We start from the raw sequence: 26,987 nt of genomic DNA, 5'->3' as shown, positions 1-26,987 counted from the left end.
CAGTGTAAAGAGTTATCCCTAAATGTGTTCTTATATAAATCTGGAAATTTCAACTTGTTTTATTTGACAGTAAAGGAACGTGTTTCATTTTCAATTGCTGAATCGTGTCCTCCTTTCCACTCGAGAGAAAGTGGGGTTTTTCCTATATATAAGGTCACCTTTCAGAGCTCGAAAATATATGAATAGGTCGGGAAAACTATCAGAAACATATAAAAAGATCCCATAACCTCTTCGTCTGTCATCTTTCTTGTTGTTTCCGGCTGTTTTTATGAACAAGGTTTTTTCTCTTTTGAAACTTTCAAATTGTTATTGGCACACCATTACACATCACATGAAACCCAGACAATATTGGAAAAGGTTACATTTTTACCTACGCAATATATATGAAAAGGTATAAATTTTATAAAACCTAAATTATATGAAAAGGGTGGGTAACAGAAAACACCAGCGGCACTCCCTTTCAATTAAGAATCGAAGTAATCCCCCAGCCTTCCCAGGTTATAGGCTTGTATGACATAGAACCCTATAACAAAATCAAGTGAAGTATTTATTTGCTCTGAAACGGTGTAGAAACCTGTCACATTGATCATGTGCTTGACACATTTGGGTTGATACACAGGCACTTGTCTCGGAAAATAAATTCCTATATACCTTAAACATATTAAGGTATATAGGAATTTTTTTTCTGAGAAAAGTGCCTGTGGGTTGACACCAGTCTATATTGTTAAAGACTTTATTACTCTCAAGGTGTCTATTGAATATGTTAGTGATGTGGTTGCTGTTTGATTGGCGTATATAGATATATAATAAGAAGTGCCAATGAGACAACTCTCCATCCAAGTCACAATTTTATAAGTAAAAAATATATAGGTCCAAGAACGGTCTTCAACAAGAAGCCCACACATTTACTTTGTTCAAGTACGTTAAAATTAATTTGTTTTAAAATTTGCCTAAATGTGTTATTTTAAAAGTATATACATAGTTTTAAAATTCCAAATCTTTCGTCGACTTTACTTTTTCTTTCGTCTCCTCTCTTATGGTTATGATCATGTTTCTCTTTTCACTTATTTTTTTTTTCAATTGATATTTTCTCATTTCTTTAATTTATTACTCACATTTCTTTGAAAGTAGAATTCTAACAAGGTTAAGGTTTTACATTGAGAAATCGTATTTAATTCATGTCGTTCAAAATATATATATTTATATAAGAGTTCAAGGGTCTTCTTTCAACATGCGAGATTAAATACACAATCCATATATAGTCAACAAACAGCAAATTATAAAGTTGTTCGTCTAGTTTTAAATCTTTTTATATAGTAATGCCATACCATGGAAAATCAGAGCAATTAAAATTGAAAAAACCTCATATTATAAATTGTTATGTATCTTTTATATGAAATGCATTCAGGTGCAGCTGGTGCATGTTTACCACTTATGTTAGATTTTTACAATCCGAGGACAAATGACTTTTTGAAAATAGGCATTCAATTCAATTCAAACTTTATTGTTATATAATAAGTCAACTTATATAATTTAAAAACACATCCTTTCCATGGAGACAGCAAAGGAGTGGAAGGAAAGATTGATGGATAAGTTGATACCGGAAAGATGGAATAAACATAAAATGGGACAGACAGAACAAAACATAAATTATAGCACCCTGTGTGCTCAGCATGTGTGTCATGGGTTTATATTGTCGATTTTTCATCCGATTTCTATCTGATTGTTTGCTTATGTTTCGATAAAAATGACACCATCGAACACTGAAATCGGATGTCGTTTGGTTAATTGTATCGTGTGAACAAACGCCAACATACATAGACACGATATATTTGATAACGCGAGAAAGAAGACGAGGATACTTTTTCCAAAAAGATTAAGGCAGTGGGTCGGTCGTTGATACAAATCAGAATTAAGAAACTGAATTGGTCTATCAACATCCATGCTACTTTCAAAACACTTGTCCTACCTCCATGACAATATGTTGTTGTCCCCGCAGATAAAGCTCCAAACAACATCGTTTTTGTGTGTAAATCACAGTACACAAACTGCTTGATAAATGAATGAGGTGTTGACAATTAACTCGAAAACTCATCATATACTTCCACGACACTTACTAAGGAGGTCATCCTTGATTATCATAGGTCTGTAACTCAGTGGCGGATCCTGAAAATTTCATAAGTGGGGGCCCACTGACTGACCTAAGAGGGGGCCCGCTCCAGTCATGCTTCAGTGATTCCCTATATAAGCAACCAATTTTTCCCAAAAAAGGGGGGGGGCGGGCGCCTACATCCAACTAAAATCCGTCTCCGCTGTTCTATGTTCCTTTGGAATTTCAACCAAGATGAAGAAACTGGATCTTATTGAATACCTTAACTACATAAGTGTCCTTACAACCAACGGTATATTGCTGGGTTTTCCAAGTGTTCCACGAAACCTCTTTTTAAATAATCAACATCAATTTTAGCAGCAACCAAAGCCTTGTTTCAAACTTATTGTGAAACTACCTATTCCAGAGGTGGCGTAAATCAGATTTTGGATACTAAAAAATTTCTTTTAGAGTAGATACAATCTTAGATTCATTTATTTTGCAATTGTATAATATATTAATACGTTAATATATTTGATTTTTCTACACTTTGCACAAGTATTCTCCAATCAAAGCTAAAAGAAAAATGAAAGAGTTGGTATTGTTTTGTTTCATAAAAAAAGAATGGCTAACGTAAAAACAAGTATCTTGTCTAAGGGAGGGATAAATACTACTTTGTAAAACATTACTATGATGCCAACAAAAAGTCGCTGAAACTGATATCTCGAGATGCTTGATTTCTTGATTTCTTGATTGACAACATACTTGTTACATTCGGAGGACGTCTTTTTCAATATACAATCGGCATTTCCATGGGAACCAACTGTGCCCCTCTTAGAAATTAGCATTGTCCTTTAACTCTACATTCCGCTACATAGATGATGATCTCTCACTAAATAATTTTACATTTGATGACTACATTAAACGAATCTATACCATTGAACTAGAGATGTGGATACATCAGATACAGCCAAGTTTGACCGATATCTAGACTAACATAAATATATTGCTGATGATGGTCGGTTGAAAACAAAACTGTACGACAAAAGAGATGATTTCAGCTTCCCAAATGTGAACTTTTCATTTCTTTGTAGCAACATTCCAGCAGCGCCTGCATACAAAATATAAATCACCCAATTGATACGATATGAGTTTCAATAGTGAAGTTGCAATCATCCCATCGTAAATTTTACGGACGCAAAAACGAGATCAGGTGCGGATCCAAAGCTTTAAGCGGGAATGGGGGATTACTTTTGTTCATTATAGATGTTTTCTTAGTTATTATAATACTAAACCTTATGTTAAAATTATCAAATTACAGATAAAAATACTCCAATAAAAGAAAATTGCAAATATTAAATGTACAAAGTTATCCTAAACATTCTATCGTTGATAGGGCGGCACAAAGGGTGCCACATGTGAAACAAGATCTGCCTACCCTTCCGGAGCACCTAAGATCACCCTCAGTTTTGGTGTTGCTTAGTTTTTAGTGAACATGATAAAATCAAATAAGATAAAACTATATTTATCCTTTCCATCGTTTTCTGTCAAGAGAAGTTCTAAGATATAAGCAAATATAGCAAGACTTTTCATAGGCAAATGGGGGGCAGTATCAACCTTCCCTTCCGAATCTCTTTATGATCACCCCCGGTTCGTGGTGGTATTCGTGTTGCTCAGTCTTGAGTTTTCTATGTTGTTTTTTAAGGACTGTTGTTTATCTTTTCAGTTTCGTTGATCAATGGCGTTTTCATTGTTCGTTTTCGACCAACGAAGTTTCAATGTGTCTTTGGTATCTCTCGCCTCTCTACTCGGCGATTGGGGAGTGTTGAACCTTTCAATTACTAACTAATAAATGTGTTATCACTTCCTGCTGGGGGCGTTCAGAAAAAAATATGCATACATGTACATACAATTTTAAAAGGTAAAGTGATTGGAGTTCGAAATGACACCAACGGAACAAACTGTAATATGTTAACCTATTCATTTAGCATGTTGGATGACAATATTGAGTCTTAGATAATAAAATATCTATATGTTCATCTTTGTTTATCAGTGGCGGATTTAGAGGGGGCAGGCCCCCCCCCTTTATGGGAAAAAATTTGGTTGCTTATATAGGGAATAACTGAAGCATGACTGGAGCGGGCCCCCTCTTAGGTCAGTCAGTGGGCCCCCACTTATGAAAATTTATAGATCCGCCACTGTTAATCAATGGTAAATTGACTGCTTTGTAAAGTATTCGTACATAACTTGAATTTCTTGTCAGTTACATCCATGTAAGGGGATAATTATTATATATAGCCTTTGTCTATAATTGACCGATTTTCTTCGATAGTCATTAAAATTTATTTAAAATAAAATATTTGAAAAAGACACACAATCACTTTTGAAAATTTTATAGACAATTTTACTGAAATAAAATGTAAATAATTGCGGTGTTTGCATTAAAAAAGCACTATATATCACCCTGATTTATGTGGATGAAACTTTTAAATTTTCGCTAAAAGGAAAATCCCGAAAATTTACTTCCAACAGACCATGAAATCTTGTATACCAATAAAATTTCAAGTAAACATAATTAATCCATTGGTCCGAAAAGTAAAAACGCACGCGACCATGAAAACTGACATTAACATTCGTCAGAACCAGTTGCTCTAATTAGAATACTTTTCACCTGTCTTTCACCTGGCGGCAATTAATCCGAATAGAAGGGATAAAGTCTCTATTTCTTACCCAGAACAAATAAAGGAGCCCTGGGACACATTTTAGTCGATAAACACTCAATAATAATTTGTATTCACGCATCAGAACGTCACGACCGGAATATACCGGGTAGATCTTTAACTGCAGACGAATAGATCGGACTACCTTTTCAGTTAATCCAAATCTTCACAATTGAAAGGTCATTATTCGTAATTGTGTTCAAATATCCACAATGGAGAATGTTCGTTACCGTGTAGCAAATGGTAAGTTTATTCAGATTAATATTCTGCAATGTTTATTTACAATTTTCTAGCTTCTTATTTACAAATTGGTTAGGTGTTAACAGGCTAATTATTTATTTCCCCGTATTCTTTTGTATTGATCGGTCTCAGGTGAATAATTGATGAATATCTTAATGTCTGTTTCATTCGTCACGGATGAAAGATCAAAGGAAAAGAGACAAATACAATAGTTATTTTCAATAAACCGGTTTGTTGAATTTTCAATTAAAATACTAGGTTTAAGAATCTATAAACGTGTGAAGAAAATGTGTATACGTTGTTTCAATTCACATAAAACAATTGTTTTACACATTTGCATGTGTTTTTCTATTAAAAAAAGATGTTATGATTGGGTTTCAATACAACAGATTAATCTCCTATTTTGGGGGGTTAAAAAAACTTCTCTACAGTTTTAATTGGTATGTTTGGCCATGCACCTTCGCATGCAACGTTGATAGCTAAATATTCACCCCACAGAGAGCATATATATGACTTTGACATAAGAAATAAAATTTCCCTGCATACCTGCCCTTGATATATGTAATATGAAGCATTTACCATATTAATTGTAGTTTTTTCTTTCATGACAACTCTGAATGCCTATTTCCAGCTAATATATTGTTAAGAATAATTGCTAATAGACCACTATAATCTGATTACCAGTCCTGCACAGAATATGATCTAGTCTAGATATAATAAACATCATGGACAAGGTAGAACTTTATAAGTTGTAAAATGTAAAAACTCATCATGTTTGCCAGCAAACACCATAGAAGTATTTATGCGGGAATTTCTCGTTGCATTGAAGACCTGTTGGTGACCTTCTGCTGTTGTCTGCTCTATGGTCCTCTGACTTTATTCGTAAAAAGTTTGTTATACTCAAGACAATTGGTTGGATGTACTGTAGACATGTGTTTTGTGTGTATGCTAATTGCCCAGAGTGTGTCCTTTTATTATCATAAAAACGTAAATTAGATATAAAAAGTCTCTAATTTGATAGAATTCTGGCCAAATTATATAGAGGGACATTCTTATGAATGGCCATCTGTTTTGTAAACTTGACAAAACTTGGCAGCACACCAGGGTATGTCCCACTTCAGCGTAAAACTTCTTTAGAAAAATGGTAAATTAAATTGAAACGAGCAAATATGATTGTTATTTTAACGTGACAAGTCGCCAAAAGGAGGAATTATACACTTCGTTTTAAACCCCCCATTACGTAACCTCTAGCTATACAAATCTTTCAAAACGACGCGTTTTTAAAAAGTTGGGTCAGTCAACCGTCCTAGATTCCGATCTTTGAAACATATGTCACTGTTGACAAAACGTTTGAGTGACGTTTAGATATAGATCTTAATGACCTTAATTGGATATATACAATAATGTGTAAAGAAAAATATTGGCGTATACATTTCTGTGAATGGAATATGTTACGAATTTCCGACAGTAAAACTGCAAGTCAGCAATACAGTTTATTGAAAACAAAATGTATATTTAGATATATATATATAATTTTTTGTTAAAAAAAATCTCTTTCACCTTTAAGAAGGATTAATTAAGACTTTTAACCTTGCTTTGTCGTATGGAGTTTGCTCATTGTCGTAAGCTGTGTCATTTAATCCAGGGGCGGACCAAGAGCATTTTCAAAAGGGAGTTTCCTCAACATAGGATAAACAAAAGGGGATTCAAATCATACACATGTCCACATTCAAATGAATTGATCGTCCAAGTAAATGGATGGTTTCCAACCGCGGACCCCCCTATTTTGATCTGTCATTTTTGACATGTACCTGTGCTTACTTTTTTGTCATTTGTTCACGTGTGGCAATTGCAATAATACCTCTGTCGAGTAGAAATAAAGGTGAAAACTGGTAAAACTGTAAAGAAACATCTTAATTTTGGGACACTACATTATAAACAGATCTTAAACACGACAAATATAGTCGTATATATAGAAGTTGCCGTATTCATGACCTTTATTAATGAGCAAAGTCTATTTTCGTAAAAGTTTTTAGAGAGCCCAAGCATGCTGTTTGGATTTTAACATCAAACAATTTTGGTCTCTTTTACTTTTATGATCTATTATCCTTCACAATATTTGAGATTCAATCTAATTACGATTAAATCTCCGCACTCGCTCATTTTTTAAAATTTTAATTAAATTGAGATTGTTCTGCAATTCGAAATTCCCTTTGCAAAAAATAGGTCAAGGGAAATCTGGCTTGCAACTTTGTAGAGACATTGTTTTTTTTTTGAACGGTAAATTAATTCGTAAATGCACTTGAACTCTGTGTTGTAATATTGTCAAATGAAAAGCACCACCATCATAAAATAGACCTAAGGTGATTCTATCAGTGGCGGATCCAGAAATTTTCATAAGTGGGGGCCCACTGACTGACCTAAGTGGGGACCCGCTCCAGTCACGCTTCAGTGATTCCCTATATAAGCAACCAAATTTTTTCCCAAAAAGGGGGCCTCCCTGCCCCCCTAAATCCGCCTTTGTCTATGCATTGTCGACGATAATCAGATAGCTGTAAAGAAATGTCATTGTTGATATGTCTATCGAGTTGACCTTGAGTGATCGAGTTGACCTAGAGTGATAATAGATTATACGATGACGTTATCTGATGCAGACGTGTGGCATTCCTAAGAATTTCACGAAATAATTAAATTTATAAATTCCATTTAAAAGTGAAAAGAAAATTGCATTTGGTAGGTGTGATTTAATTTAAACTTAAAATATCAAATAAACCTGAATGAAAGTATGCATATATTGTATTTCAATTTCTAATTCTCAATTTCGATCTGTTTAAGTTTGAATGGTTTAAAAACGTCAACACAAATATGCATTGTTCATATATTGTTAAGCGGCCAAGGTTTTTTTTATTTTAAAATTAGTGTGAAGAATATGTCGTTACGATTACTTTTTATTATAACATATTCGAAATTCCTACAAAATAAGGCAATAAGGGGGTCTTTGGATTGGAGGGGTCATATTATCAAACTTTGATGGACTGTTAGAGTGACGAAAATAACGAAAAGGCAATTCAACACCCCTTAGATTGGTTATACTGTTATTTAGGTCCCTTTTGGTTATGTCCTCTTCAAACTGCAGTTGTAGTTTTTATACATCCTTGGCTTTCACTTATACAACATATTTTTTGATTATTTAAATTATTAATTGATTATGGAATAACCGTTTCACAAATGATATCGGATATGTTCCTTACGTCGTAACTACAATCCCCTTCCCTTTCATGAATGTGACCTACCATATTAGACTATTTACCGGATTTGATATCACATAAGCAACACGATGGGTGCCACATATGGAGCAGGATCTGCTTACCCTTCTGGAGCACCTGAGATTACCCCTAGTGTTTGGTGGGGTTCGTGTTGTTTATTCTTTGGTTTTCTATGTTGTGTCATGTGTACTATTGTTTTTTTTTGTTTTTTTTTTCATTTTTAGCCACGGCGTTGTCAGTTTGTTTTAGATTTATGAGTTTGACTGTCCCTTTGGTATCTTTTGTCCCTCTTTTTTTTTTAAGGAAAAGGTCGTCTCGATTGTACATTTGCGTTCTTTATCTAATCACATCAAAAATTTACATCGGAATAAGATCCGTTTGAATTTACTTAGTAGTAATATATTAGATATTTAGGACATGCTATGTAAATGTGCATATCGACTGGAAGTTATGATTCATTTATTATAGAAAATGTTGGCCTATCTATAAACTACTGCAACAGTTTGTCATCGCAACTACTCTGAATGCACACCGATTTTCATGAATCTTTTTTAAACCTAATAAGGATATAATATGTTTATGTGCATACAATGTATCTCCCAGAAAATGTTCATTCGTTAACTTAGTGTTGTAGGAGTAGTGTGTCTAGGAATTGAACAACATAGGGAGATTGTGTTTGTTTAGTGACAATATGGGGGCGTGGGCAGGATTTTTTTTAGATTTTGTTGAATGTTATAAAATATCTCAATTTCAATTGCTAACTTATAGTTAGAAAGCTATCTGCTCCCTTTTTGTCGAGCCTTCGACTTTAGTCGAAAAAGCGAGACTAAGCGATCCTACATTCCGTCGGCGTCGGTGTTAGTTAGTTTTTTCTGCGGGGAACCATTACATTCACTCTGGTTAAAGTTTTTAAAATTTAAATAACTTTCTTAAACTATCCTGGGTTTGTACCAAATTTGGACAGAAGCTTATTTATGATCATAAGATTGTATCCAGAAGTAAAGTTTGTAAAACAAATCCCATTTTTCCCGTTTTTTCTGTAATTTACTTTTAAATGGACTTAGATTTTCTTACAATCATAAAATAGTAACAAGAGGAATATTTTTATTGATTTTTTTCCTCATTGTTGTTGAGCCTGCGATTTACAGCAAAAGTAGGCGAGACACCGGGTTCCGTGGAACTCTTACAATTTTTTTATGCCAACTATTTGGTTTTGGATTGTTCATTTAGATACATTTGTATATTTGTCTGTACACGCTTTATAATTATGAACATGCAACTTATTTGTCAGGATTTTATACTTCGGAAATGCAAATCACAATCCTTCTTACTTATTCTACCATTCTAACAACCTATCAATAATGTATACCCACAACTGTAATCAAAAAAGCGTAATTTTAGACAGTTATGCAACAGTTACTTTTAGGCCGAATATGAATTTTCTCCTTGATATGAATATTCATCTGTAAACATAAATGTATATCTAAACATGATCTTTGAGCAGAATAAGATACATGTATAAAATTGTATCACACCCACTCAGCTCTTGTAAACGGCCTATTTCAAGAACATTTCAGGCAGCTTAACCTTTATTTCATGCATGACTGACTTTATCAAGCAATAGGCTGCTTTTAATAGGTCAATGGGTCAAATATCTAGTTTGCTTTATCAATAATAAGATCATTGTTGTTTTGAAGGGTTAAACTATTTGCCTTTCAAATAGGCGAGGGTTCAACTGCCCTCGACTTTCATTTCGTTAATTCGGTAGATCAAGGTTAAGGGTCGTGCTCAAATAATAAGTCAAAAATATTAAATGTATCAAATAAGTTTCAAATGTCCGTCTAGCAGATTTCATGACATCTGACATTGACACCAATTTCGTGGCACATTGGTCATTGTTCAGTTTTCATGGTTAAATCAGTCTTTCGGATACTATAAGCAACTAATTTTGTTCGTTTCATCTGACCTTGACATCATTCCATGGATCGGTGATCTATTGTTCAAGATTCATCTGACCTTGACATCATTCCATGGATCAGTGATAAGGATTAAAGAAGCGTAGTAAGTTTTGTTTCTCAAATGCTATAAGCAATAAGACAGTTAGTTATATTTATTTATAGTGGATTGGGATTTTGCAACTTATACTAATCCCTTTCCACTTTGCGGATGTAAGTACTGCCTTGTAGCGGCATTAGCCTATTCTTTTTCGAAATCTACAGGGGTGTCTTTAACGTGCAAGAGATAGACAGTTATATGTCGGGTGCAAGGAATTATTGTTAGGTGTCTGTTTGGCAGCTATGGTCTATCTTTAACCTAAGGTCCATGGTTTGTTAGTCAATGATATATCATTGTCCTTGTTTAGTCTTTTTCTTTGATACTAAAAGCATAATGGCAACTCTTTTTTTTAAGAGGAAAGATTATAAGGTGTATATGTTTGCCTAGCATAAATAATCTAACATTGGCCTTGTTTTAATTGTTTATTGGTTAATTTTAAGTTTTAACGGCTTTCATGTCTAGGATACTATACAGTATATAAATAATAGGGTAACTATATTTGGTGCATAAAATGATTGTAATATACTAGTATACAGGTCTGTTTGGCAGGGTTTATCTGACCTTGACCTCATTGTCGTGAATCAGGCAAATCTTTCTCATTAAGTCTCAACATAAATCCAATGATGGTCAGTAAAGCATCGTGAAATAATCATCGAGATGACCGCCGAAAACTGCCGACTGTCACATAACCTGATATAAACAAACCTTCATATAAAGAGATAGCGACCGCGTGCAATTAGCCTTGTTTTAGGTCTGTTTGATTTCACATTATAGATAAACAAAAATTAGTTTTTACCTGTAAAAGGTTTTTGTTTGTGAATCGGTCAACGGAATGGTCCCCCTTTTTACTCTTTCAAAATTGACACATTTTTTTGACCTTGTTAATTATATCACGTAAAAAATCTAGCTCAGTGTGTCAGTCTAGTATACAAAGCAGCTTTCGAATTCATATCGCGCTAACATGTTTTTCGTCCTGATTATGCATTTAATTGGTCACATGACTTTAGACACCTCTCCATCCAACAATTAATCCTTCTTCATTCTCTCTTTGATCTCTGGAAAATCTTTACATCAAATGTCATCAAACATGAAATTGATTAACGTAATCAATTTCGAAAAAGTTACAAACACGGCATTCTAGTTTAAATGTCGTACAATTGTCAAAGATTGGAGGCTATATTGGACTAGGACAATCTGGGTTTCCTTTTATATGATAAAAATCACAACCTTTTCTTTTTTGTCTTTATAGATAAGTTTGAGAAGAACACTTATTATGTTGACACAGGATTTATGTACTTGGAACATGATCTTACCACTGGGGAGGTTAGAAATGTTAGCGAGTCCTACAACGAAGACGCACAAGGAGAAAACCGTGCGATAGAATATCAAGGTCAGAAACCCTTGGCTATTACAGCAGGTCCGGGATCTCGGGCTGCATCTGTTATAATGCCCATGAACGAGCCTGTGCAAGTTGCAGATGACCCAAGGATTGTCCGAATGTCAATTCCTGAAAGAGAGGGATCAGTTATTATCCCCAGTAAAAAGGGCAAAAAGGGTAAAAAGGAGGGATCCGTCATTTTAACAAGGAATGAAGGACCAGTCATGATGCCACGTAGAGAAGGGTCTGTCATCATCACACGCAATGAGGGGTCAGTTATTAACGGGTCCGTAGTTGGTGGATCCGTGAGATATCCTTCAGAAAGAATTGTGCAAAGAAGGATCGTTACACCTACGGAAAGGTACGCCTTGTCTCCAAGAGAGAGAATCATGCCAGGACCGAGATATGTCCAAGGCCCAACAACCCGTCCACAAACAGTGAGGGTTATGCAATCACAAAATGGTTACGCTCCAGCAGTTAATTCGATTCCGGAAGGAAGAAGAGTTGTCTACGTTGTTGATGATTCACAACAACCAGGACGATACGCAACACAGCGTGTTGTTCACAGAAATGATGATTATGAGCGCCAACATCGCGACAACATACACAAATTGTATAAAACAACGATAAATGTCGGTAGCAGCGATTCGGATTCGAATAGCGATGTCCCGAAAGAAGTAATTAAAACCCGATATCTAAATTCTGCTAATAATAGATTTAGTAATGTGAAAGGAGTTCCAATCGCGAAAATGTATGTGCCAACTCCAGAGGGACCTTCGAAAAATTCCAATTCGGACAGTGAAAATAGTTCTCTTGATAGTGTTGACATTAAAAGGTTCGAAAAGGACTCAAAAAAGAGCAGAAGATATCAAAAGAGAAAGTGAATTTGACGAAAATGAATTGTGCAATAAACTACGCGAGGTACAGGGTAGAGAATGAAATCAAAACTGATATCCAACAAGAAAAAATAGTTTCGGATTATACTGGTAGACGTGTATTCCAAACCAAATTTTCGAATTTTTAACAGGAATTGAATACATCACTATCATAATAAAGTGCTACTGTCATAATCAAAAAGTGAATATGTTAATCGTTCATGTATGAAAAAGAATATGAATATTGATATTATATATATATGTACATAATATTATTTTTATACTTATGTATCCAAGTAGTTAATTGTGAAAATTACGAATCTAAATTAGGATGTCCAAGAACATTCCGAAGGTTTGATTGAGTTGACCTTGATTAAGGGTAATAACTCTGTAAATCAGTAATGCGTTTATAATAGGTGGTTTTGTCAATATATTTTCAACACACATTTTCACACAATATTCTTTGTCATTAAGAAGTTTGAGTAAATGTAGTTATACACCTCCTAGAGTAGATATTCAAATCTCCGACGAGAAATGGATGACTGTAGCATTGATTGGCAGTCTAGTCCCTGTATACTGAATAAATGAGGCCCCTCATGGGGGGGTCCTAGTAATCACATAATCACCATTTTTTTGCCAATATAATCACATAATCAAAAACCCCATGAGGGCCCTCATAAATCTAAAGGCGTACATTTTTGTATAGGAATTGTGCTTAGTGAAATAAATTTACGTGATTTATGAAATAATGCACCCATGAATATGGATTGTACATTTTACATCCACAAAGTGTAGTAAAAAAATGTAGAACAAACGTAATTAAGTGAAGCGAACGAATATTGAAGTTGCCGAAGCAATTTGAAAGAACGCAAAAAATACCAAGTGCAACGAATTTTCGCGAATCAATTTCATGTTTGCAAAATAGACCGGAAGACCTGTTTAAGCGTTTAAGAATAACTTTTACGCTTTCAAAACATGATGAGAAATGTAAACCCCGGTTAACCATTTGCAAATACTGCCCTAAATACCTTTGAAAATTAAAGGTATCCCTTAAGTTGTCTTTAAGAAGACTATAGTTACGTGTGGTCAAATTTTAAAAGCAAGAATGCATATTTGTACTGTGTTTTTGAACTTTTAAGTAGTAATTAAACATGTGTGGTAAACGTGTTGGCGTTTCGTAGGTGACTTTATTGAATAATATATTTATACATGTGTTGAAATACTCCTTTACACTTTATTCATGTTCCATAAAACTTGTTTGATTTAATCGTTTTAAAATTTGATGAACTGTTTCGTCATAATTTCTGTGGGCGCATTTCACCAAATCAAATATGACACTGATGGGAAGTGAACAACATATAAACCCGAGGTTGATTAGATTTATCTCCTGAATTTTACCGCCATATCCATTCAAAACACGTCACTCGGTATTTTCCGTTATATTTATCATTAATAGTTGTATGATGTAACAATCAATGTTATTTTTAAACGTTGTATATTCATTATTTTTCTTATAACAACTTTGAACCACTGAAGTTTTATTGAAATTAAAAGACAGTAATTATATCATCAAATATCCTTAATACTGATATATGAAGTGTTATAAGATTTTGATATTTATTTATTTGAAAGAAAAGAAGATGAATTTTTTATTGTCTTACTCATTTTTCGGTTTCCTATTTCAAGTCTAGTTACCATGTAGATTTTTTTCAAAAAAGAAGTTTGCAAGTTATCACCAAGGTCAGGTTAAGGTTACTAAATACTTTATGTGAATGATAAACTTTGTACCTCAGATGAATATCAAAGATGTGTTAATTTTTCGAGTGTGAACTTTAAGCAATAAAAAATATCAAATTTTACATGCAGGGCGATTTGATCTGTGACACTCAGTTTAAATTTCAATTTGTAAGACTATTATATTTTGATGATCTGTATTTTTGTATTTATTTTCCGAGTCATAGCAATCAGCTCAGGAGTAACAAATATAGTGCATTGCACGTATTTTGTTTCTTGTAGGTTTTTTCGAAGATGAAATGTACGATCCGAGTAAAATTGGTATAAGGCCAAGATAGAAAATACTTGTTTACGCTTCCCTTACCTACGGTACCCTACGTTAAGGCCTCCACATGCTTTCTATACAGTTTGAATCGGGTCTTAAGGAAGTAATTAATGACACATAGTGGGTGGTCCTAACAAACTCGAGTAAAAAACAAAAAATCATATCATCTTACCCCATTTTTAAAGGAGGAAATTATATATACAAATTTTGTTGGCTGTCCCTGCAATATTATTAACTCGTTATTGTTTTGTTGAACATTTTTGTACTAATGCTCAGGGTTAGGGCTTTAACCGTTTACATTTTTTTTTTAATTCAAAACATAATGTTGATTGATTGTACGACGTGAATGTGAAATGTTAAGTCTTTCAACAAATGCGCTTACTCTTCAACACAGGGTAGGATCCAGGCCTCGAGATCCAGGCGAACCTTCACCAAAAAATATTATGTGATAGAAAAAAAAAATATTGCGAGATTTTTTTCTTAGACCCCATCCCATATATACATATCCATGCTCCTATTGTGTAATCCTTGAATGGGATATTTGTACATTTGTTATATAAGTTGTTTTATATGTTTATATATTGTATGCATAAATTATACTATAAAGTTACATTGGAGATATTATAATAAAGTTATATTGTTATTAATATTTCTGCTTAATTCAATACTATCTTGGAGTTGTGTAACGGTAGAAATCCAGGATGCAAAACACATTTAACATTGTCAACGTTGGTTGAAACACTTTCTATCTTTACGGTCAACAGATATAGGAAGATGTGGTGTGAGTGGCAATGAGACAACTCTCCATCCAAATAACAATTTAAAAAGTAAACCATTATAGGTTAAAGTACGGCCTTCAACACGGAGCCTTGGCTCACACCGAACAACAAGCTATAAATGGCCCCAAAATTACTAGTGTAAAACCATTCAAACGAGAAAACCAACGGTCTAATCTATATAAACAAAACGTTTAAACGTTGGTTTTCAAGGGGTTTGGTGCCCGTTGGTTGAAAATTTATAGTTGCTCAGCATAATATCTTCCAAAATTATTTTCTCCTTGCTACTTTCGATGGTATTTCTTACATTTTATGTAATTTCATACCTTTTACGGAATCCTGAATTTGCTCCTGTCTTCTGCAAAGAAATATAATTGAAATATGTATCCGCTGTTAGCTAATTGGGTGTGAATCGTAATTTGAAATGTGTCATACCTTTGAGTTTGACGCCGGTTCATATTTTGGAGGTCACTGAAACCGTGACCTGTTCATATTTTAAAGGTCACGGAAAACACCGGTTCATATTTCAGAGGTCATCGAAACATAACATTTAGCTTTGAGCGACCAATATTTCTAGGTGGATCAAGTCAGTGATTAATTTAAAAGTTGCAATACACTATTGTTTGTTCAATGCGATATTTGCAAAAGTAAAAAGACCCATTGGTGGCTGTCGGCTGTTATTTGCTCTATACTCAGGTTGTTGTTGATTTGTCACATTCCCTATTTCCATTCTCAATTTTATCTCATATACAGTGAATGAGACTCGCAATTTTTGCATAACATGATATTCGTATGATTCAACTTCATTTATGTATGGTCAAGGTCATTTGCTTGAATGCGACGGAAACATGTCTTTTCACTGACGAGTTGGACTTTAACAGTTATCCAAATGAAATAAGTTCACATGATCATTGGGTATCTGAAAACATGATCAGAATTACACCAAATTCACTTTGTTCAGGAACTGTTTACGGAAAGTTCTAACATATAAAGAATCTTTTTTAATAAATATAGGAAGGTGTGGTATGAGTGCCCATGTGACAACTCTCCATCCAAGTCAATGTGCAGTCTTCAACACTGAGCCTTGGCTCACATCGAACAGCAAGCTACAAACTATATAAAGGGCTTAAAAAAAGTATAAGTGTAAAACCAACCGACTAATATATGTAATAAACGAGAAACGAGAAACCCGTATGAACCACAAACAAACACACGACAACTACCGAACATCTGATTCCTAATAGTATGATCTATGGTTTTAACGTTAATGTTCAGAAGAATTGATATAGGGACATTGAAGTACAATACAACGCAATGTATATATTTTACCCGTCTATGAAGCAGCTAATGATGGGTTAGCGTCAAAGAATTGGTCAGAAACCCAACAGAAAAATACCTCTATGCATGTAAAAAACAAATATGTCAAAAGTAGCGAAATCCAAGGAAATTCAAATTTGAAAGAGTCTTGTTAAATAGTAACAATGTGTGAACAAATATGCAGTCTTCAACAATGAATACGCATCTTTATCATAAGGCAAGATTTACATTCAGTGGTCTGATGAAATTAGATTGAAATACATTGCTTAAATGTCAAAAAGTACCAAGAAATAACACACAAGCATTACATTGTAAAACAATATCAAATGAACAGTCCGAAAATTGTCCGAATTAATTCTGAAAACCTATACTTCATAGTACATATTTTTTAAAGTTTATATTTATAATTCTTCACTTTTTGTATTGGTTATGTTTATATTTGTGTTTGCTTGACCCATATAGGTGTATTTTGCAAATAAAATTATTATCATAGTATCCAGGACAAGAAATTTCCATGCATAAATTTCAATAACAAATGTTAAGGGGAAGTGTTAGGGATGCAGATTAGGAAACGGCCATTTAAATTCATGGCGAAGGGGGTAACTATGATATTTTTTTTAAAATAATATGTTTCTTAATTTGATAAAAAAAAAAAAAAAATCTGTATTGTCGACACCAACTTATTAAGCGCACAACAATTTTATCACTAGTGCTGAAAGTATATCTGGAGTTTCCGTAATCTCAAGTTCTAGATATCAAATCACAAGTGTATGACGTTTCATCTCAAGTTTATGACAAATAGTTTTATCAATTTTATCTTTATCACTGTAGATTGTAACACCCATATGAGGTATGACAACATTGAGGATTTTTTTTTGGGGGGGGGGGAGGGTAAAACTCAGTTTGTCTTGGTTGGGGTCTTTATTTTTACAATAACTACAACAACAATACAAGAATCCAATAATTGAAGAATATAGAATATATATAATATGTGTTGAGTGCTTGATACATATAAAAGATGTCCACTGCGATAGAGGTGATCCGGGTGCGCGATTTTCTTGCTGCATTGCATTTCTTTGCACCATATCTGATTGTTATGCATCATGTTTCGTTAAAAGACTTAATTTTCGGCACCGTTCGTTTGTTCTTTAGACTTAAAAAAAGTTCTATATATCACTTAATTTTGTCAAAGTTCAAAAACTTCTCATTATATCGCTTAATTTTGTCTGGGACTATCATACTAAAAGTTGGAATTATTTGTGTTGATATATTTTGAAAGCCTGGGCCCTTAATTGAAAAATGTTTGCCCCCATATTAATTGCATGCCAACGCATATATGCATAATTTTAGGTCTGGATACCCCATCTAGAATGAAAGAATATCGATCAGTGCCATGATATGACCCAAGAAGTAGACAAAACAAAAAAAACTTGCGGAATATACTAAAAACAATTCAGTCAGAGTGCTTAGATATTACATTAAAGAATAAGAGAATAATGGAAAAAATAAAAATGAAGAAACCTGAATAAAAAAAATGACCTTACAAATAAATTCTGAATATAGAAGAAGAAGATGCTTTATTTCCATAAAATAAGCTCACAAGGAGCATAATACAATATCATTGTAATATTATTCTCTTTTACAAATATTATAAACAATACAGCTATACATAGTCACAGACGCAAATAAGAAACAACAAACCTGTGTGTCAGAAAGTAACAGAAAAAAATACTGTGAGTAGGCTAAATATATCTAGCTGAACTGCAAGTGGCACCAAGGGACGGTGCTATATGGCATGGTGGGGGCATATATATTAAAATGTGTATCGGGACATTTGTGACATGTATCCCGCAGACGGCCTCGTAGTTTTCTAAAAAAAAAATAGCAACCGCTGCGGAAAAAAATCTATAAATTCGCAATTAATGCGTATTAAATAAAAAAAAATATAATATGCAGTTTAATATTACCATGCAGTTTCTTCGGTGAAGTCCGCGATTTTGTTTTGGAAAAAGTATGCGGCGAAACGTAAGGAACAATCATGCATTCATGATTAGATAACAAATAGACAATTTGACATACCACGTGACGTCTCGCGGGACATTACATTTCCCGAGGCAAACTATCAACGGCTGAATATTTTTTGGAAGATAGAGAAGCAAGCAGTTGCAATATGCCTTCAAGAGTCACGAAAAGAGGTTTAAGTACGAAAGAATCCAGTAAGTCACCTGCAAATTTATCAAATTCATCAATTTCACCTTTGATAAAATTCACTTCACCTGTGATTTGTGATTTTACACACGTACATTTCACCTTGTCGTCAGAACCTCCTTGTAAAATATTTGGATGTTTTAATATACACATATACTGATATACATAAATAGGTAAAAGTCTACATGCAGACTTTTAGTTCTGAATTCGTGAACTGCAAACGCCATAGCTAGATAGATATTCGTCTCCCCCTTTTTCTTTGGTAGAACCAATATGTGCAAAATTATCAAATGCTGAGAGAAAGAGAACTTTTCATTTTTAATAAAATTATATACCAACAAAATTGTATTGTGTTTTATTTTCTTTATTGTAGGTTCAAGCTAGAGTTATCTCCCATATTGGGGCCTTATATTCAATTTGCAGTCATGCATTGAAAAAACTTTTCTTGCATTCAAAAGGAGATTGTCTTGCTCCATGAGTTGAACAATGCCAACCAGGGAGGTTGATTTAAAGTAATGACAGAAACAAGTTTATCTTATTCTGACTAAAAAAAACTCTGCATTTACATTTTTTTTACATAATTTCAGTATTTGAAGTGCAATTTAATATTTTGCAAACATAAAAAGGAAGAATTTGCAATTGGGTTATTATAATTTTGCAATATATTCTTAAAAATTTACAATGAAAAATTTTCCCACCAAAAAATATAATCAATGTTAAAAAATTTGCATCTTTATTATGGCTGTAATATTTTTGACTGCACAAATACAAATTGAATGGGAAACAAAATTTAACTTGAAAAAGGGTCAAAAGCAGATAATTTTTTTAAAAATTCAATGAAGTTTTTAAATAGCTCAATTGAGCTTTAAAATCTATATATATTGAACTTGTGAAAGGTTAACACAGACTTCTGTTTGAACTGGCTCGGTTGAGGGAATTATGATAATTGCTATGAAGGGTTCAGAATATAGTCTTGGAATATGGCATATTTTAACTGTGACTGTCATTGTGAAATGAACCAACTCACTCACACTTTTAAGTCTAAATACATCATTAAATTAGATTCATTTACATAAAATATACAATGAAAAATAAAAAAAAATAAGAAATGATTTTGTCCATAATCTATTATGCTGGCAGTTGACTTAATTGAATTGAATTTAAGGAAGAAAAAAGATCTGACCCTTGATTGCTTGAATACGCCTTTCTTGGAATTTTCCTAGTTATTTCTTTATACAATTAAAGAAGTGTAAATGTTTTGTTGTAGAAATCGGTGAAGGATAACTTTCCCATGATATAAAATAACAAAAAAAATGCAGATGACAGAAATCTTAAGAAAGAAGTAAAAACATTTGTATTCTCCCCTGAAAAGAAGAAAACACATAAATTAACTAAAAAACGTGAAATTGTATTGTCTTGTAAAATATTGGAAACGATTATTAGTGGTCAGAATTGCATTAAACAAAATTCTAATTTTAACCTCATTATTAAAGCATTTTAAAATGGCAAAGCATAGGAGAATCCAGAAGGGGGGACCTGAAACATGACTGGAGCAGCCCCCCCTTTTAGATCAGTCAGTGGGCACATCCTTATAAAAAGTTCTGGAGTCACCACTGCAGATTTATAATATTTTGCACATTTGTAATGTTATTTACATTTACATATAATATATATACTATAGAACCAGTTTGTATAATGATACCTATTATTTACATTCACTACTGGACAAAAGAAAAAAGAAGAAATGTTTTCAAAAACACTTGACCTCGTGGTCCTATCTCTTTCAAAAAAGTGCTTGTCACTTTTTTAATTATACGTAATATTTTGATGAATATGTGCTTTATGAGCCATGCCAATCGCGTCAGAAATACAAACCACTAAGAGATGACATTTCTTTGAGCATTATAGATGTTAAACGACCTGTTCTAAAATTTAGCCTTCATAATCATATTTATGATTTACTGAAGAATTTTTAAATGTGTGGGTGTTAAAAAATATTTTGAATTGATATAAGGATTAGAAATTGTTCAGGGTTGAAAAAAGTAGATCTTATTTGGGACTATTTAGCCAATTAAGATATACATACAGTTATGATATTTGAAGGAATTAAAGTTGCGGTCAACCACTTTTTAAATCTATATAATTTTATGAATATGGTGGCAAAATTACTAATTGTTTTAAATCTAAAAAAAAAAAAGATTTTTTTTGCATTTTAGAATATTCCTATATTTAATTTGAAATAAAAATGTGCTATTCAAATTTATTTATGAATAGAAAGCATTTATAACTCCGACAATACTGATCAGTGATTCAGCCAAACTTTTGGTGTCTCAGGTCAATTTGAATTTAATAAAAATGTTACACTTTACTGAAGAAGTTCAAATTCCTCAAGGGGGCATAATTGCTGTGTGGTCAAAGTACATGTAGTTCATCGTCTTCAGGGATCACTATAGCTATCTTATGAAAACTAGGGTTGTGAGTGCGATCTCTGCTAGGGGCAAAATGCATTTAACTTAAGTCACTTAAATATTAATTGACTGGATAAGCCTTAGTGGATCTCTCCAGACACAGACTTCCTAAATCAATTAAAGATGGCTGCCATAAGATAGCAAATATTGCTGAAAGTGGTAAAAAACACCATCTACATTTAGTACAAGTAGCTTTTCTACTCTGAGGTTGTGGGTTCGATCTCTGCATTGAAAAGTTTCCTGTTGAATATGAGTGGATCTCACCAGGCACTGTGTTCTTAAATCAATTAAAGATGGCTGCCATAAGATACCAAATATAGCAGAACATGGTAAAAAACTCTTATCTTCAGTGATTACTAGCATGTCTTCTCTGAGGTTGTGAGGTTGATCTCTGCTTGTGGCAAAATGTATTCTTCTCTTAACATTTTTAGTCACTATAAACTTAATTGACTTGCATGGTTATAGTTTTTCTGTGAAATTCCAGTAGTTTTCTCAGGGCACAGGCTTCCTAAATCAATAAAAAATGGCTGCCATAAGATAGCAAAGATTGCTGAAAGTGGTATAAAACACTATCTTCAGTGATTACTAGCATGTCCAATCTGATGTTGTGAGTTCGATCTCTGCTTGTGGCAAAATGCATTCTTCTCTTCTTTAGCATTTTTAGTCACTATAAACTTAATTGACTTGCATTGTTATAGTTTTCCTGTGAAATTCCAATAGTTCTCTCAGGGCACTGGCTTCCTAAATCAATTAAAAATGGCTGCCATGAGATAGCAAAGATTGCTGAAAGTGGTTTAAAGCACCATCTTCAGTGATTACTACATGTATCTTATCTACAAAGAGGTTGTGAGTTCTATCGTTGCTAGTGGCAAAATACATTTTATTCGAGTCACTCATACTTGGATGGAGAGTTGTCTCATTGGCACTCACACCACATCTTCCTATATCTAATTAAGATGTTACCCAACACCTTAACTAAAATTAATTTAGCTGGTCTAATATTCAATTCTGACAAAGTATTAACTTTGACCCTTTAAAAAAAATGTATAAAAATTTCAAAACAAAATAACCATTCACTTTCAAAAAAAATAATTGGTTTGATACATAGCAGTTTGACAAACACTAAGTTTGATCATTGGGAAGCTTAGTATGTCCTTAACAATACAACTTGATTAAAACTATTAGCTGATTTTACAGAGTTATCTCCCTGTAGTGTTAGGTACCACTTTAATTGACTAGCATTGCTAGTTTTCCTTCTGAAAATCATAAGTTTTCTCCATGCACTGGCTTTTTCCACTAAAAAAAATGGCTGCAATGATATAGCCAAGATTGCTGAAAGTGTTGTTAAACACCAACAATCAATCAATAAATCATCTCCCTTCAGGACATTTAGAAAGAAAAGTCGAAATGTTCATTTTGTAATGTGATCAGTAAAAACATGTTTAATTTTTTTTAAATATGGCCTTAAACTGCTAAATTCAGAAATAGAGAAGGTAATTTTGATTAATTCTTAAAATGCAATACATGTAGCTTCAGCGTTTTGCAATAAAAAGACCCTGAAATTTATAAATTTAGTAGTGATTTTTTCCTAATTTTTGTTTTAGATAAACATGTTTGCCAGTGGTCAAGGATTGACAAAACGAAATGCATACATTAATTTCAAAATTTACAGTAGTATGTGCATAATGTTCAGTGGCTAGTATTTCATGCATATTTAAACCAAAACTAATACTCTACATGTACAAAAATGTAGGTAGATTTTTGCAAAAATGTTAACCTTGATAATGGGTAGTACATTTGGACTACATGTAGCTGTCACTGAAAAATGAGAATATGATGGATAGACTTATAAATTTGATATATGCTATTGTTAAATCCTTAAATCATAATTACCCATATTTAAAAAGCTGGTATTCATTGTACAGAATGTATAATGTTATAGGATACATGTATTAGATAATTTTCTCAATATTTAGAAAGTTAAATTTTTTTTAGCAAAAGGCCACAAGTCACATTGCAAGAAATAAAAGTACCTAACACTAGATTTAACACTTGAAGTAAGTTGAGAGATATTTGAGGATAAAATTTCAAGTCTGGAGATTGAACTTTGTAGATCATTTTCTGAAAACTCACAATTTCATTAAAAGCACAACTGGCATGACTGCAGATAAGTTTATGAATATATAATTAAAAATAAAGAAATATAGATAACAGGAATGAATATGATTAACTCATATTCTGAAAGCAAAGCAAAAATAGACTGGCTTTGCATCTTAAAAAATTTGAAAGTCAAAAAAGTTGTAGTGATTTATGTGTTTTGCTTGAGAATAGAATGGGGAATGTGTCAAAGAGACAACAACCTGACCATAGAAAAAAACAACACTGAACAGCAGAAGGTCTTCAATGTAGCGAGAAATTCCTGCACCCGGAGGTGTACTTCAGCTGGCCCCTATACAAATATATATACTTAAGTTCAGTGATAATGAACGCCATACTTATTTCCAAATTGTACACAAGAAATTAAAATTAAAAATACAAGACTAACAAAGACCAGAGGCTCCTGACTTGGGACAGGCACTTTTTGAATTTTAAGTTTTTTTCAAAGTGGCAATGGCACATGATTTCATTTTGTTGAAATTTTTTCACTTTCTAATATTTTAAGAAGGCCTTAAATTATTGACACTAAATCATAAAATTAAACATTTATTTAATGCATATTAAACTGTATATCCTATAGAGTTGTTCTCTAGCAAACATGGCCTTTAATGATATATGACAAATAGGTGAAGTTAGTATTTTCCCTCAATCTAATAATTTAATGTCAATCTTTTGTAATTAACAGCAACTAATTTTTAAGGAATACATTTTTCTTTATCTTTTTGAAATATTCGTACCTTCAAAATTACTTTTCATTTTAATCTTGGTCAAGATAATTTAAGTTTTAGTAACAGGTTTTCGTATGCTCTTGTTAATTATGTACTCTTAGCCCATCGAACCATAATATTACCTATGGAATAAGAAACGACATGTATTGAAAAAAAAAAATATTTATAATCTTTTTATTAATAGTTGCATAATAAGAGGAATGAATGTCTGATATTTATATTACAATTGTGAAGAATTATTATGAACCAGTCACACAGTGTTAGATAGATTTGAAAAGGAGAAAAGAATATTTTTTTCTTTTGTATAGCGAAAAATTGTAATACAAGTGCTTCAGGCAAGATTAGAGAACCATGGCTGACGACACAATCAAAATCATGATCAGTACACATGTACATAAAGTTATTTTGTGGAGTTTTATGAGATTGTTAGGTCATGATTACTTCATGTTGTGCAGTTAAAATTTGTTCTGACCCCCCTCCTTCCTTTAAAAAAGAGAAAAAGAGAGAAAAAAATGAACGTTATGAAATGGATTATAGTATTTTGGGGTTAGGATTATTATGAACAGGTTTCTTATACCAAAATATGATCAACTAAAGAAATGGCCCCTTATATCAATATATATACTGCTGCCCATGACAAAAAAAAGAAATCTCACCAAATAAACATGATGAAAAAGAAGATGTCTTATTCAATGTATATGAATACTCTTAAAAAATATTAGAAAGAATTGTTTTAAAGGAATGTCATTTGAATAAAGATGAAATGTACAACTTCATCATAAGAATGTCTTAATTTTTTTTTAAAATAAACTGTTAACAGTTAATTTTTTTTTAGAATAAACTGTTAACAGTTCACCTACAAGTCTTTTTAAAATGTTTTTATTAGAAAAAAGGCAAATATCTATGCAAAGTTGCCTCAAGTTAGTGTTACAACTTATAAGAAGAAAACAAATATTCTATTAAATTTAATTTTTGTCATTTTATAAAGGATATTTCTGTTGAAGTAGATTTCACTTTAGAATTAAAGTTTAAAAAGGTCTCCTCGTTCTTATAAAGGATTAGGATTTGAATAAATTTTTGTTTACACATTGGCTCAACACACCTACATGTATATATGTATGTATTGATCGAATTCTAATAGGCCATGTAATGTAATTGTCCAAATTTCACGGAACTCTGAACACAAATTTACCCAATTTGATAATGCTGTTGTATATATTTCATAACAGGTTTAATAACCCTATAGGTTTTGATTCATATTAAACTGGACTAGAATAACTGTTCATGCATGGAACCAACCAATCAATGAAAGTCTAATTATAGATTTTTAAATGGATAGATCTACCTACCTGTAATAGAGTTGATGGATTTTTTCTGTTTGCTAAAAGAACCGGTTTTAATATTTGAAAGGTTAATTTTAGAAAATTGAGATCATCTATAAATTTTTTGGGGAAAAAATATGGACGGCCGTCGATACGTGGAAAGGAGAGGTTGGTACTAGATCTTTGTGTATATTTTACATATATTTTAGTTGTTTAGATTATTTTCTGTATTTATAATCAATATTTGTGTATCTGTGTTCTGTCTATGCATGACTTCCTCAATTTTACCAAACATTTCATGCTTCATTAGTTTTCATGTAACTGATATACAAAATGTCTGGTTCTTTGACCTTTGAATCAATACGATTTCATTAAAGTTGCCTTGCACTGAAATACCACCTTTGTATAAGGTTATTTAACTTAAATTTGTTGAGTATGTTAAAAAGGGGGGATTGAGTTATTACTCATGGACAAGACATTTGCAGAATTTAGTTTCATTCTTCTGCTTGAAACAATAACAATATTCATGTGAACGAAAAATATGTAAGGGACAGTTTGGTTCAACATGGTAGAATAATATATTCTAATATTTTTTACTGGAAAGTGAAAAATTAAAAATAAATATAGAGTTATCTCCCTGTAGAATTTGCAGATGACATGAATTTGCAAAACTTGTGCACTTCTGCTGTTCAAGAACATTTCTGCAATTGTACAAACAAGTCCTGTCATATGAATAGTGCATTGCATAAACCATATCATAATTAAAAGATGCTAAACAGTGCTGTAATTAGAATTTAAGGCAGGGGGACATTTTCCAAGATGAATGATCTATACAATAGCAATTAGCTTGTTATCTTAAAAGAAGGGATGAACAGGAGGTCTAAGATTCACACTTTCCTACCCTTAGTTCCACATCCTTCCCTCATCCCTTTCTTACAATTTGACTTTTATATGTACCCCTAAGCTTCTTCCTTCTGTTTTTGACCCTCTTCTTCCACTTCAGCTCTTTATTCCCATGATCCCTTACTGCTGTCAATATAGATTTTGACATATTTCTTCTTTTCTACAAATTGTGTGTTTAAGATAATATTGAAAAGTAATTTAAACAAAACAAAACAGATAAAGGACAACAAATCAATCTAGGGAAGATCATTGATATGAGTTGTTGGTAATTCAGAGGTGTAAAAAAGTAAAATCTCAAAAATACTGAACTCCGTCGAAAATTCTAAAAGGAAAGTCCATAACCAAATGTCAAAATCAAAAGCTCAAAAATATTAAAAGAACGGACAACAACTGTCATATTTCTGACTTCTTACAGAAAATGACATT

At 32.7% G+C, this 26,987-nt stretch overlaps 2 protein-coding genes across 2 annotated transcripts in view; both read left to right on the top strand.

Moving 5' to 3' along the window:
* The first annotated feature begins 4,780 nt into the window (after positions 1 to 4,780).
* On the top strand, positions 4,781 to 15,329 carry LOC134683453 (uncharacterized). Its single transcript, XM_063542744.1, has 2 exons — positions 4,781 to 5,052; positions 11,620 to 15,329. The coding sequence occupies exons 1-2, from the start codon at positions 5,022 to 5,024 to the stop codon at positions 12,630 to 12,632; spliced, it is 1,044 nt and encodes a 347-aa protein (XP_063398814.1). The 5' UTR covers positions 4,781 to 5,021; the 3' UTR covers positions 12,633 to 15,329.
* Positions 15,330 to 18,824: 3,495 nt separating this feature from the next.
* Positions 18,825 to 26,987, top strand: part of LOC134683452 (1-phosphatidylinositol 4,5-bisphosphate phosphodiesterase delta-1-like) — a 91,198-nt gene continuing 83,035 nt past the window's right edge. Inside the window, exon 1 of the mRNA XM_063542743.1 lies at positions 18,825 to 18,991. Coding sequence (XP_063398813.1) covers positions 18,946 to 18,991 — 46 coding nt within the window. The 5' untranslated portion in view covers positions 18,825 to 18,945. The remainder of the gene's footprint in view (positions 18,992 to 26,987) is intronic.

This window comes from Mytilus trossulus, chromosome 9, assembly GCF_036588685.1.
Source record: "Mytilus trossulus isolate FHL-02 chromosome 9, PNRI_Mtr1.1.1.hap1, whole genome shotgun sequence".
Lineage (NCBI taxonomy): Eukaryota > Metazoa > Mollusca > Bivalvia > Mytilida > Mytilidae > Mytilus > Mytilus trossulus.
The sequence above is the reverse complement of the archived record's forward strand: the minus strand, read 5'-3'. Positions and strand labels throughout refer to the sequence as shown.

What these genes read in the sequence shown, in the direction of transcription:
- LOC134683453 (XM_063542744.1), top strand. Translation starts at nt 5,022, where the DNA reads ATGGAGAATGTTCGTTACCGTGTAGCAAATG. An exon ending in TCGTTACCGTGTAGCAAATG is followed by an intron (nt 5,053 to 11,619) that starts GTAAGTTTATTC and finishes TTGTCTTTATAG; the next exon opens with ATAAGTTTGAGAAGAACACT.